The 13,066-nt window shown below is 53.1% G+C and overlaps 1 protein-coding gene across 1 annotated transcript in view; it reads right to left on the bottom strand.

The window, feature by feature from the left end:
- The window catches only part of LOC140715696 (neural cell adhesion molecule L1-like), a 341,600-nt gene that overhangs the window by 102,694 nt on the left and 225,840 nt on the right, over window positions 1–13,066 (bottom strand). The window contains 7 exon segments of the mRNA XM_073028066.1: window positions 483–667; window positions 4,955–5,037; window positions 5,039–5,067; window positions 6,439–6,609; window positions 6,710–6,730; window positions 6,733–6,831; window positions 11,687–11,898. Coding sequence (XP_072884167.1) covers window positions 483–667; window positions 4,955–5,037; window positions 5,039–5,067; window positions 6,439–6,609; window positions 6,710–6,730; window positions 6,733–6,831; window positions 11,687–11,898 — 800 coding nt within the window.

Here is a 13,066-nt window from a genome sequence, read left to right as displayed (position 1 = left end):
GAAAGGGAGGGTCAGGGGGAGGATGGGAGGGTCTGGGGGAGAAAGGGAGGGTCTTTGGGAGAAAGGGAGGGTCTGGGGGAGAACAGGAGGGTCTGGAGGAGAAAGGGAGGGTCTGGAGGAGAATGGGAGGGTCTGGAGGAGAAAGGGAGGGTCTGGGGGAGAAAGAGAGGGTCAGGGCGAGGATGGGAGGGTCTGGGGGAGAATGGGAGGGTCTGGAGGAGAATGGGAGGGTCTGGAGGAGAAAGGGAGGGTCTGGGGGAGAACGGGAGGGTCTGGGGGAGAACGGGAGGGTCTGGGGGAGAACGGGAGGGTCTGGAGGAGAATGGGAGGGTCTGGGGGAGAAAGGGAGGGTCTGGGGGAGAACAGGAGGGTCTGGAAGGTGCAGAAGAGGAGGGGAAGGTGGGTGGGCAGGATTATGGGAATGGGGGCTGGTGAAGAGCCAGAGTGCAAGGTGACGTGTGAGGGTGGGGAACCCCACTTACCCTCCACGGAGACGCTGAAAGTGTGCCTGGCCTGACCCTGTCCGTTCCTGGCGACACAGCGGTACTCCCCGTGATCTTCCTCCACCACCTCCACAATCTTCAGGGTCTTGTTGAAGTTCTCGTAGCTGAGGCGACTGCTGGGAAGGATCCCGTCAAGCCTGTCCCAGTGCACGGTGGGAGTCGGGCTGTGCATGGACAACACAAGGCTTGGCTAGAGATTACTCTCACTGTAACGCTAAGGACCCAACTGTATGGAGCAGGGAGCATATAACCAAATTGACCACAGGACATGGGAGCAGAATTAGGCCATTTCAGCCCATCAGGTCTTCTTTGCCATGGCTGATTTATTATCTCTCTCATCCCCATTCTCCTGTCTTCTCTCCATAACTGATACCCTGACTAATCAAGAACTTACCAACCTCCGCTTTAAATACTCCCTATGACCTGGCCTCCATAGCTGCCTGTGGCAACAGATTCCACAGATTCACCACCCTTGGGCTGAAGAAACCCCTCCTCATTAGCATTCTAGATAGACAACCCTCTTTTCTGTGACTGTGCCCTCTGGTCCTGGACTCTCCCATTATAGGAAATACTCACTCGGTCTAGGCCTTTTAACATTCGATAGGTACCAATGAGATCCCTCTCGTTCTTCTAAACCCCAGTGAGTACAGGCCCTGAGCCATCAAACGTTCCTCATATGTTAACCCTTTTATTCCCAGAATCATTATCGTGAACCTCCTCTAGATCCTCTCTAATGCTGGCACATTTTTTCTTCGATACTGCTCACAACCCCCCAAGTGGGGCCTGACCAGTGCTTTTTTAAAGCCTCGGCGTTACATCCTTGCTTTTAAATTCTAGTCCTCTCATAATGAATGCTAACATCGCATTCGCTTTCCTTACTATGATTCAATTACCCTGCACCAGGACTGCTACGTTGGCTCTGCCTGAAGGAGTACCTTATGGAAGGGTTTGAAAGCCTGCTCCTCAAGTCCTTTAGTGCCACGCTCCTGATCCCACGGCGCAGGGGATTTCGGAACCATGCACCAAGACCTCGGCTGAACCGGCAGTGGGGAGGGTGCTCCCTGACAGACCCATCCATCACAACCGGAGATCTTTCACGGGACGGGTTCCACGCCTCTGCGGATTTGGCACCAGTTGAAGGATGGAAAGATTCTTGGCCGTGCTCATTCTCCAATCGTTCCGTTCGTCCTGAGAGCAGAGGATTCTCTGATCCCAGCAACGTATGCCAAGTCAGACACCTCCTGGCAGATCTTCAGCTCATTGAACAGAGAAGACTGCAGCCCATGATGTGCTGACCTTTAACCTACTAGAAGATCAATCTAATCCTTCCCTCCCACATAGCTGCCCATTTTCTTTCACCCATGTGCCTTTCTAAGAGGTTCTTAAGTGCTCCTAATGCTTTATAATCACCTATAACAGGGCATTCTTCGCATCCACCACTGTCTATGTAAAAAACTTATCTCTGACATCCCCCTCCCCCATGTTTGCCTCTAATCACCTCAAGATTATGTTCCCTCCTATTTGCCTTTTGGAAAAGGTCTCTGGCTGTCCACTCGATCTGTCCATTTTACGCCTCTTTCAAGTCACCTTGCATCCTCCTTCGCTCCAAAGAGAAAAGCCCTAGCTTGGTCAGCCTAGCTTGGAAGCAGAATTAGGCTATTTGGCCCATCGAGTCTGCTCTGCCATTTCATCATGATCCAATATTCCTCTCAGCCCAAATCTCCTGCCTTCTCCCCGTATCCCTCCATGCCCTGATCAATCAAGAATCTATCAACCTCTGCCTTAAACGTACCCAATGACTTGGCCTGTGGCAGTGAATTCCATAGGTTCACCACTCTCAGGCTAACGAAATCCTTCCTCATCTTCATTCTAAAAGGACTTCCCTCTATTCTGAGGTCATGCCGTCTGCTCTTAAGACTCTCCCACCAGAGGAAGCATCCTCTCCATATCCACTCTATCAAGGCCTTTCACCATTCCACAGGTTTCAATCAGGTCACCTCTTATTCTTCTTGAATTCCAGTGAGCACAGGCCCAGAGCCATTAAACGTTCTTCATATGATAAGCATTCAAACCTGGAATTATTTTTGTGGACCTCCTTTGAACCCTTTCCAGTTTCAGCACATCCTTTCTAAGATAAGGGGCCTGAAACTGCTCACAGTACTCCAAGCGAGGCCTGCCAGTGCTTCATGAAGTCTTGCTTTTACATTCCAGCCCTCTTGAAATGAACTCTAACCTCACGTTTGCCCTCCTCACCACAGGCTCAACCTGCAAATTAGCCTTTAGGGAAATCTGAACAAGCACTCCCAAGTCCCTTTGCACCTCAGTTTTTTTGCATTTTCTCTCATTTAGAAAATAGTTAACCCTATCACTTCTTCTACCAAAGTGCCTGACCATACACTTCTGACACTGTATTCCATCTGCCACTTCTTTGCCCATTCTCCTAATTGGTCTAAGTCCTTCTGTAACCTCTCTTCTTCCTCAAAACTACCTGCCCCCTCCCTCCTATCTTCATGTTGTCTGCAAACTTTGCAGCAAAGCCATCAACTCCATTATCCAAATCATTGACAGATAACATAAAAAGAATCAGTTCCAACACAGGCCCCTGTGGAACACCACTAGTCACCGGCAACCAGCCAGGAAAGGCTCCCTTTATCCCCACCCTTTGCCTCCGCTAGTCAGCCTCTGCTTTATCCATGCTAGAATCTTGTGTTTGGAGCTTGTAAAGCAAGCCTCATGTGCGGGCACCTTGTCAAAGGCCTTCTGAAATCCAAGTACACAACATCCACCGATTCTCCTTTGTCTGTCCTTGCTTGTTATTTCTTCAAAGAATTCCAACAGGTTTTTCAGGCAAGATTTTCCCTCGAGGGAAATTCCCTTGAGGCCATTCTGACTATGGCCTCCAAGTACCCCGAAACCACATCCTTAAAAATCGACTCCAACATCTTCCCAGCCACGGAGGTGAGACTAACTGGCCCATAGCTTCCTTTCTTCTGCTCTCTCCCTTCTTGAAGAGTGGAGTGACATTCGCAATTTTTCCAGTCTTCTAGAACCATCCAGAATCTAGTGATTCCTGAAGTATCATTACTAATGCCTAATGCCTCCGTAATCTCTTCAGCCACCTTTTTCAGAACCATGGGGTGTACACCATCTGGTCCAGGTGACCTTCAGAACCTCCAGTTTCCCCAAGATCCTTCTCTCTAGTAGTGGTAACTTCACACACTTCCCGACACTCAGGATTTCTACCATGCAGCTGGTGCCTTACACAGTGAACGACAGACATGCTCTCTACTCCCAGGCAACATCCTGGTCAATCCCCTCTGAGGTTGGGGAGAACGCACACTGGTCCTCATCAGTGTGTCAGCAGTGGAAGGGGTGAGCAGCTTCAAGTTCGGGGGGGGGGGGGGGGGGTGTCAACATCTCAGAGGATCCATCCTGGATCCAACAAACCGCTTTATTAGAATTTTGAGGAGAGTTATGATGTCACCAGATAGTCTGTAAATTTTCTACTGGCTGCAGCCTATGATCCCCTGCTCGGAGGCATCGCTGCACAGGAGAACAAGGGGGTGCAGAAGGTGTAGATGTAGCCACCTCCATCACGAGCACAACCCCCCCCCCCCCCCCCAGCATCATTAAGGACCCTCACCATGAGGGTACGTATCTCCTCTTGTTACTAACAGTGGGGTGTACAGGAGTCCCACACTCAGTGTCTTCATCTCCACTACCAGATTTCTGAGTGGTTCATGAACCCACGAACACCACCTCTTTATCCCTTTTTGTTTGCACCAATTACTTCCGAAATCTTTTGTAACTTTTATTTATCTGCACTGTGCTGCTGCTGCTGCTGAAATCAACGAATTTCACCTCACGTGAGTCAGTGATATGATTCTGAATCACTGTTCGCTCTCACATTATGGAGACGTCAACTCCGGTATCTGTGAACTGCCAGCTTTCATCTGCAGATTTCCCTGATTGCCACAACGCCAGCTAGCTCCTGGTGATTACAGTGATGTGCAAATTGTCCCAGGCAGCGTTCTACTGATGTTACCCCAGGGTCTGAGTTAAAGTATCGTCAGAACTGGTTCAAATATCATTTCCATGATATGATGTGACCCATCCTATTCCGTCCTCTCCAAATCCAGCTCTCCCCCGACCACCACCCCGCCATCCAAATCACTCTACCATTCCACAGGCCTGGCCCTGGGCCCCGAGATACTCACAGCCCCTCTGCAGAGCTTCACTCTTTCCCCACCCCACATCCAGTCACTCAGACCAGCTCCCACCCTCCCTGCCCCAGAGCCGCCTGGGCCCGGCCACTGCGATCATAACAGCCCTTTGTGACCACTCCTGCCCTACCCCACACTCAACTCCCTCACTTGTCACCCACCCTTCCCTGCCCTAGACCAGCTCTGGCGCTGTGCCCCAGCCCTGGGCACTGCCACCAAGATACTCACAGCCCTTCTGCGAAGCACTCCAGGTACAGCGGGCGCCCTCGGAGAGCCAGCCGGGAGCTGCTGGAACCCCTGGGATGCAGCAAGCCGCGGCTTCCGGAGCTTCACTGAGTTTGCTGCAGGGGAACAAAGACCCTCAGTGAGGGGCAGCCAGCGGGCAGCGGAGACGTGCGATTAGTGAGCGGCCGGTGGGTGCAGGCGAGCAGGGCACGAGTGGAGCAAGTGAGGAGGGGGGGGAGACAGGAGGGGCAGGAAAGCAAGGGGAGGTGGGGGATTGAGGGGGAAGAGGGAGGGGGGGAATGAGCAAGGGAGGAGTCGTGGGGGCGGAGGAGTAGTGGTGAGAGCATGGCAGAGGAAGGGAGTGAGGGCGGAGTGAGCAAGGGAGGAGGGGAGATCGAGGGAGTAGAGGGAAGACGGGGGCAGGAGGCGTGAGCAAGGGACGGGGCAAGCGAGAGCGCGGAGAGTGTAGGGACAGTGGGAGGAGGACAGCAGAGGGTGGAAGGGAGGAGGTGGGGCGTGGGGGGGCAACCTCTCAGTTTCTCACACAAGAGGCTGGTAATTCAGCGGAACACACACAAAAGAGTGCCACAGTAGCGTAGCAGTTTGCACGACACTATTGCAGCTCTGGGCGTCGGAGTTCAGAGTTCACTCCTGGCATCCCTTTCTTGGTTCTCCAGTTTCCTCCCACAGTCCAAAGACATACCGGTTAGTAGGTCAATGGGCAATTGTAAATTGTCCCGTGATTAGGGTAAAATCGGGTTTGGCAGGGGGGTTCTGAGTGGTGTGCTCTAAGGGCCATGAGGCCTATTCCACACTGCATCTGCAAATAAATAAAACACTGGACCAACAGCATCTCTGGAGAATAAACAGTTGACGATTCAGCTGAGACTCTTCATCAGGGTTTCAGCTCGCAATGTCGACAGGTCATGACCCTCAAAAGGTGCCCTCGAGTTTCCTCCAAGAGTTTTTTTTGTGTGTGTGTGTGTGTGTGTGTGTGTGCGCGCGCGCGCAGTAGAGATCGCCCCTGTCGTTCAGTCTGCCACGCTGCACAGACACAGGCTAGACAACAGGGGGAGACAGACACACGGAACCCACAGCAGTTCTCTCGGCCTCACTCTTCACCAGCTGCGAGGACTGCTTTAAGGACAGGAGAGGGTTGTGGCTGAGCGGGTGTGCAAAAACCTGGTCAACGAGGGCAGTTTTACAGTGTGGAGACACAGGAGCAACACACACAAAATGCTGGAGGAAAGGAGGGGAATAAACAGTCGACATTTTGGTCAGAGACCCCTTAATCAGGACTGGAAAGGAGGAGGGCAGAAGCCAGAATAAGGAGGTTTTGGTTAGGATAAGGAGTATAAGCTGGCAGGTGAGGGAGAAGGTGGGATGAAGAGGAGGTAATCTGATGGGAGGGGAGAGTGGAGGGAGGAGGAGCACCAGAGAGAAGTGGTAGTCTCTACAACAGATCTCGTCAGAGAAGGGCTACTCACACGTGGTCACTTCAAGTGCGATGGGTTCCTTCTGGATAATGGTGCGTGTGCCTGGGATCTGGGCGTAGCAGGTGTAGTCCCTCAGGCTATCACCCACCTGCAGGTTGGAGAAGTACAGGTTCCCATCCTGACCCTGCGATATCCGCTCATTCCGCTTAATGTTGAACATCTCTGCGGGAGACAGTAAAAGCCGGGAGCCCCGTTTAGGATTCATCCCTGAAGGAGCACACGGAATGAGGGCGGGCGGGGTGGGCGGGGAGGGGTTACTCACTGCTCGTCATCCAGATGATCATGGAGGAACGCCATGCTGGGGGAGGGTTGCACTGAGAGCCAAGGACTCTCCCTCCTCTCTCTTCAAGTGCTGGATGCTCTCCTTGGCCACTTTAGGGGTACCTGAGAAGTTGCAAGGAAAGAGCGAAATTTGATTCCTCCTCTCTGCGGTTTCTCACGAGGTCACGGCACAGCAGTTGTCGCACCAAGCAGTGACACATTCTGACAGGTATATGAATAGGAAAGGACGTGTGTCTAAGATGGGTAAATGAGTCTAGCTCGGGTAGGCAGATGGACTGGTATGGATGAAACCACCACACTAGAGCAGAAGAACAGGCCCTTTGGCCCACAACGTTGTGCCATTAACAGCGAGACTTGAACCCCTCCGCCTGTGTATAGTCCACATCCCTTCAGCCTCTGCCCACCTAAGACCCTCTGAAACACCTCTATTATATTTGCCTCAACCACCACCCCGGTAGCACATTCCAGACACCCACAAGGAAAAAGCTAAATTCCATTCCTCCTTGGATCTGTCGAAGTCCCTGTCTACAACTGCACTCAAACTTCAGTCCTTTACTACGACGGTTCCCCCTCACCGACCAGCCATTTTCCGATATATCGAGGATGCAGACTACAAGAAGAGATTCCAAGGCTTTGTGGCCATGAGGGCAAGCCAGTGCTATGCCTGACGAAGTGTCATGAATATTGAGAAAATGGAATAGCGGATCAGCATCGGAGGCTTCTGTACCTGGATTGAACTCTCTCTCTCTCTCATCGGTGCAAAGAGTTTGTTGTTGATTTTTGAGTCAGAGAACTTGGAAAACTTGGGGGGAGGAAGTGACACAACAGACTTTAACATGGTAAATCAGCGAGTATTTTTGTTGTCTAGCTAGTCTCCCCTCTCACTATGTGACACCTCTCTGACCCTTAAGAGAGGGAGAGGTGAGAGAGAAGAGAGGGGGAGAGGAGAGGGGGAGAGGGAGGGGGAAGAGAGGAGAGGAGAGAGAGGGAGGGAGAGAGGGAGGGGGAGAGGGAGGGGGAGGGAGGGGAGGGAGAGGGAGGGGGAGAGGGAGGGGAAGAGGGGAGAGAGGGGAGGGGGAAGAGAGAGAGAGGGAGGAGAGAAGAGAGAGGGAGGGAGAGAGAGGGGAGGGAGAGAGGGAGAGGAGAGGGAGAGAGGGGAGAGAGAGGAAAGTGAGAAGGGGAGGGAGAGAGGAGAGAGAGGGGGAGTGGAGAGAGGGGGAGGGAGGAGAGGGGGAGAGAGAGGAGAGGGGGAGGGAGGGGGAAGAGAGGAGAGGAGAGAGAGGGAGGAGAGAGGGAGGGGGAGAGGGAGGGGGAGAGGGAGGGGGAGAGGGAGGGGGAGAGGGGAGAGAGGGGAGGGGGAAGAGAGAGAGGGAGGAGAGAAGAGAGAGGGAGGGAGAGAGAGGGGAGGGAGAGGAAAGTGAGAAGGGGAGGGAGAGAGGAGAGAGAGGGGGAGGGAGAGAGGAGAGAGAGGGGGAGGGAGGAGAGGGGGAGAGAGAGGAGAGGGGGAGAAGAGAGGGGGAGAGGGAGAAGGGAGGGGGAAGAGAGAGAGAGAGGAAAGAGAGAGGAGGGAGGAGGAGGGGGAGGAGAGGAGGAGAGAGGAGAGGAGGAGAGGAGAGGAGAGGGAGGGGAGAGAGAGGAGGAGGGGGAGAGGGGGAAGGAGGAGGGAGAGAGAGGGAGGGAGGGAGGGAGGGAGGGAGGGGGGAGAGGGGAGAGGGGAGGGGGAAGAGAGAGAGAGGGAGGAGAGGAGGGGAGGGGAGAGAGGGGGAGGAGAGGAGAGAGAGAGGAGAGGGAGAGAGGGGAGAGAGAGGAAAGTGAGAGGGGGAGGGAGAGAGGATAGAGAGGGGGAGAGAGAGAGAGGGAGAGGGAGAGAGGGGGAGGGAGAGAGGGGAGGGGGAGCGGGGAGGGGGGAGAGAGGGGGGAGGGGGAGAGAGGGGGGAGAGAGGGGGGAAGGGAGAGAGGGGGAGGGGAGAGAGAGGGGGAGAGGGAGAGAGAGAGGGGGAGGGAGAGAGAGAGAGGAGAGAGAGGTAGAGGGAGTGCGCCTGTGGCATGTCCAATTCTCGGGTGAACAATCAGTTTTTGTTATATTGTAGATCATGGTCTCTCTTGGGGGCTTTGCTATTGCTTGTTTGGTGGGTGGAGGGTGCTGAAGTGAACAGGGGAAGGGGGGCAGTGTTTTGCTGCTGCTTGTGCCTGGGGGGGTGAGTAGGGGGCTTTGGGGTTCTAACGTTTTCACTGTCACTCATTCTTTAGGGGCACTCTTCTGTTTTCATGGATGTCTGTGAAGAACATGTTTCAGGTTGTATATTGTATACAATCTTTGATATTAAATGGAACTATCAACATTAATCCAGCTCCCTCACACAATTGCTCAGTGACCCCTCTCTCACAGCGCCCTGTCACTGACTGTATGCCCACTGACGTTAATCCAGCTCCCTCACCGTCCCTCAGTGACCCCTCTCCCCCAGCGCCCTGTGTCACTGACTGTATCCCCACTGACATTAATCCAGCTCCCTCACCATCCCTCAGTGATCCCTCTCCCTCAGTGCCGTGTCACTGACTGTATCCCCACTGACGTTAATCCAGCTCCCTCACTGTCCCTCAGTGACCCCTCTCCCCCAGCGCCCTGTGTCACTGACTGTATCCCCACTGACGTAATCCAGCTCCCTCAGTGATCCCTCTCCCTCAGTGCCGTGTCACTGACTGTATCCCCACTGACGTTAATCCAGCTCCCTCACCATCCCTCAGTGATCCCTCTCCCTCAGTGCCGTGTCACTGACTGTATCCCCACTGACGTTAATCCAGCTCCCTCACACCGTCCCTCAGTGACCACTCTCCCTCAGTGCCGTGTCACTGACTGTATCCCCACTGACGTTAATCCAGCTCCCTCACCATCCCTCAGTGATCCCTCTCCCTCAGTGCCGTGTTACTGACTGTATCCCCACTGACGTTAATCCAGCTCCCTCACCATCCCTCAGTGACCCCTCTCCCTCAGTGCCGTGTCACTGACTGTATCCCCACTGACGTTAATCCAACTCCCTCACACCGTCCCTCAGTGACCACTCTCCCTCAGTGCCGTGTCACTGACTGTATCCCCACTGACGTTAATCCAGCTCCCTCACCGTCCCTCAGTGACCCCTCTCCCTCAGTGCCGTGTCACTGACTGTATCCCCACTGACGTTAGTCCAGCTCCCTCACCGTCCCTCAGTGACCCCTCACAGCGCCCTGTCACTGACTGTATCCCCACTGACGTTAATCCAGCTCCCTCACCATCCCTCAGTGACCCCTCTCCCTCAGTGCCGTGTCACTGACTGTATCCCCACTGACGTTAGTCCAGCTCCCTCACCGTCCCTCAGTGACCCCTCACAGCGCCCTGTCACTGACTGTATCCCCACTGACGTTAATCCAGCTCCCTCACCATCCCTCAGTGACCCCTCTCCCTCAGTGCCGTGTCACTGACTGTATCCCCACTGACGTTAATCCAGCTCCCTCACCATCCCTCAGTGACCCCTCTCCCCCAGCGCCCTGTGTCACTGACTGTATCCCCACTGACGTTAATCCAACTCCCTCACCATCCCTCAGTGACCCCTCTCCCTCAGTGCCGTGTCACTGACTGTATCCCCACTGACGTTAATCCAGCTCCCTCACCGTGCCTCAGTGACCCCTCTCCCTCAGCGCCTTGACTCCAATCAGTGAACCTGCCGAACACCGATACACACAGACACCTGGGCCCCATCGTCCCTCCTTTATGCACGTATTTTACCAAAATCATGTCTTATATGTATTTTTTATTTAAAGAATCCCAATTGCTCTCCAAAAAAGAATTGCTTTCCAGAGAATTATACCAGCAGCACAATTCCAATTTAAACCGTCATTTGAATTCCCTGAAGGACCATGTGAAGTAACGAGGAAGAGAAAGCTGTTGTTCAACAACATTAAATGTGTCTCTCACAGCATGACTCCATCCTTGTTATTTTGTACACGCAGAGGGTATTAATGAATAACAAACTCTGTACGATGCAGCGATTGCCCTGGGAACGTGTGTTGGGACTGTGAGGAGAAAGCTTCACTCAGAGCTCATCTGTGCCCTGTGAGTGTGTGATTCAACAGTGTAAAGGGAACTTCATTCCTTGTTCGACCCCGGGAATGTGATATGGGACGGTGTGGAGGGAGCTTCGCTCTGTGCCTGACTCCAGGAGTGTGTGATGGGACGGTGTGGAGAAAGATTCACTCTGTGTCTGACCCCGGGGTGTGTGATGGGATGGTGTGGTGGGAGCTTCACTCTGTGTCTGACCCCGGGAGTGTGTGATGGGACTGTGTGGAGGGAGATTCACTCTGTGTCTGACCCCGGGAGTGTGTGATGGGACAGTGTGGAGGGAGATTCACTCTGTGTCTGACCCCGGAAGTGTGTGATGGGACGGTGTGGAGAAAGATTCACTCTGTGTCTGACCCCGGGGTGTGTGATGGGATGGTGTGGTGGGAGCTTCACTCTGTGTCTGACCCCGGGAGTGTGTGATGGGACTGTGTGGAGGGAGATTCACTCTGTGTCTGACCCCAGGAGTGTGTGATGGGACGATGTGGAGGGAGATTCACTCTGTGTCTGACCCCGGGAGTGTGTGATGGGATGGTGTGGAGGGAGATTCACTCTGTGTCTGACCCCGGGAGTGTGTGATGGGACGGTGTGGAGGGAGCTTCACTCTGTGTCTGACCCCGGGGAGTGTGTGATGGGACGGTGTGGAGGGAGATTCACTCTGTGTCTGACCTCGGGAGTGTGTGATGGGACGGTGTGGAGGGAGATTCACTCTGTGTCTGACCCCGGGAGTGTGTGATGGGACGGTGTGTAGGGAGATTCACTCTGCGTCTGACCCCGGGAGTGTGTGGTGGGACGGTGTGGAGGGAGATTCACTCTGTGTCTGACCCCGGGAGTGTGTGGTGGGACTGTGTGGAGGGAGTGGTCAAAGGATGGACTCACTCTCTGTTTTGAGGTTTACTTTGGAGGAGATCGCGGTGCCACCGTTGTTGCTGACATAGCAGCGGTACGTCCCCTGATAGCCCCGGAAGGACACGCCATTGTTGGAGGTGGCAATCACCATGGTGCCTGATGTCTTGTTCATCGTCACGCGAGGATCCAGCGATGGGTCGAAAAATGTCCCATCCTTCGTCCAACGGAACCTGGAAAGGAAGCAACAGCAACGTGACACTGTTGTGGGTGTGAGCTCTGTGTAAACAGTATCGTCAGGTTATCGGAACATTCCCCTTAAAGTAAGGGTTTGAATCTGTTATCGTGGCTTTGTGAGGAGCAGGTTGTGCCTCGAGAAATCTGACTCAATTCTTCCAGGATGTGACAAAGCACACTGATGATGGCAGGGCACTGGATGTGGTATATATAGGTGGGTTAGTAAGTTTGCAGATGACTCAAAGGTTGGTGTTGTCAGAGATCGTGTGGAGGGTTCCTGTAGGTTGTGGTGGAATATTGATAGGATACAGAGCTAGGCTGAGAAATGACAGATGGAGTTTAACCCAGAAAAATGTGAAGCAATTCAGTTTGCACGGTCTAATTTGATGGCAGCATACAGGGTTAATGGCAGGATTCTTGGCAGTGTGGGGGCACAGAGGGATCTTTTCACATCCACAGACCCTCAAACTTGTCACACGAGTTGATAGCATGGTTAATAAGGTGCACGGTGTGTTGGCCTTCATTTGTCAGGGGATTGAGTTCATGTTGCAGATCTACTAGATGCTAGCTTGACCACACTTAAAGTATTGTGTTCAGTTCTGGTCACCTCATTATAGGAAGGATGTGGAAGCTTTATTCAGATTCAGTTTCAGTTTATTTGTCATTTAGAAACCACAAATGCAATGCAGTTAAAAAATGAGACAACGTTCCTCCAGAATGATATCACAAAAGCATATGACAAAACGGACCAGAAAATCCACATAACGTTTGGCAATCCCCAATCCAGAGGCCGGAGAGGCTGCTGCATATTAATATCACGCTACCGTCTTAGCGCGTTACCGTCTTAGTGCGTTCCCCAGAAAGAAGCTCCAAAACCACCAGACAAAACAAGACCAAAAACTAAAGCTACAAGACCTGCACAAACCACAGTTACAACATATAGTTACAACAGTGCAAACAATAGCATAATTGATTAAAAAAAAAGACCATGGGCACAGTAAAAATAGTCCAAAGATGTTAAAAGACTGTAAGTTCAAAAGAAATCACCACACAGTTTCCACAAGTCCCCAGGGTCCCGACAGACTCGCCATCCCACGATGGTGGCAGAAGGGAATACCCCCGCTATGGACTTCCATGGCGCCGCCCGACTCAGCCTCGCTCCGT

Source organism: Hemitrygon akajei, chromosome 24 (genome assembly GCF_048418815.1).
Source record: "Hemitrygon akajei chromosome 24, sHemAka1.3, whole genome shotgun sequence".
NCBI lineage: Eukaryota > Metazoa > Chordata > Chondrichthyes > Myliobatiformes > Dasyatidae > Hemitrygon > Hemitrygon akajei.
The sequence above is the reverse complement of the archived record's forward strand: the minus strand, read 5'-3'. Positions and strand labels throughout refer to the sequence as shown.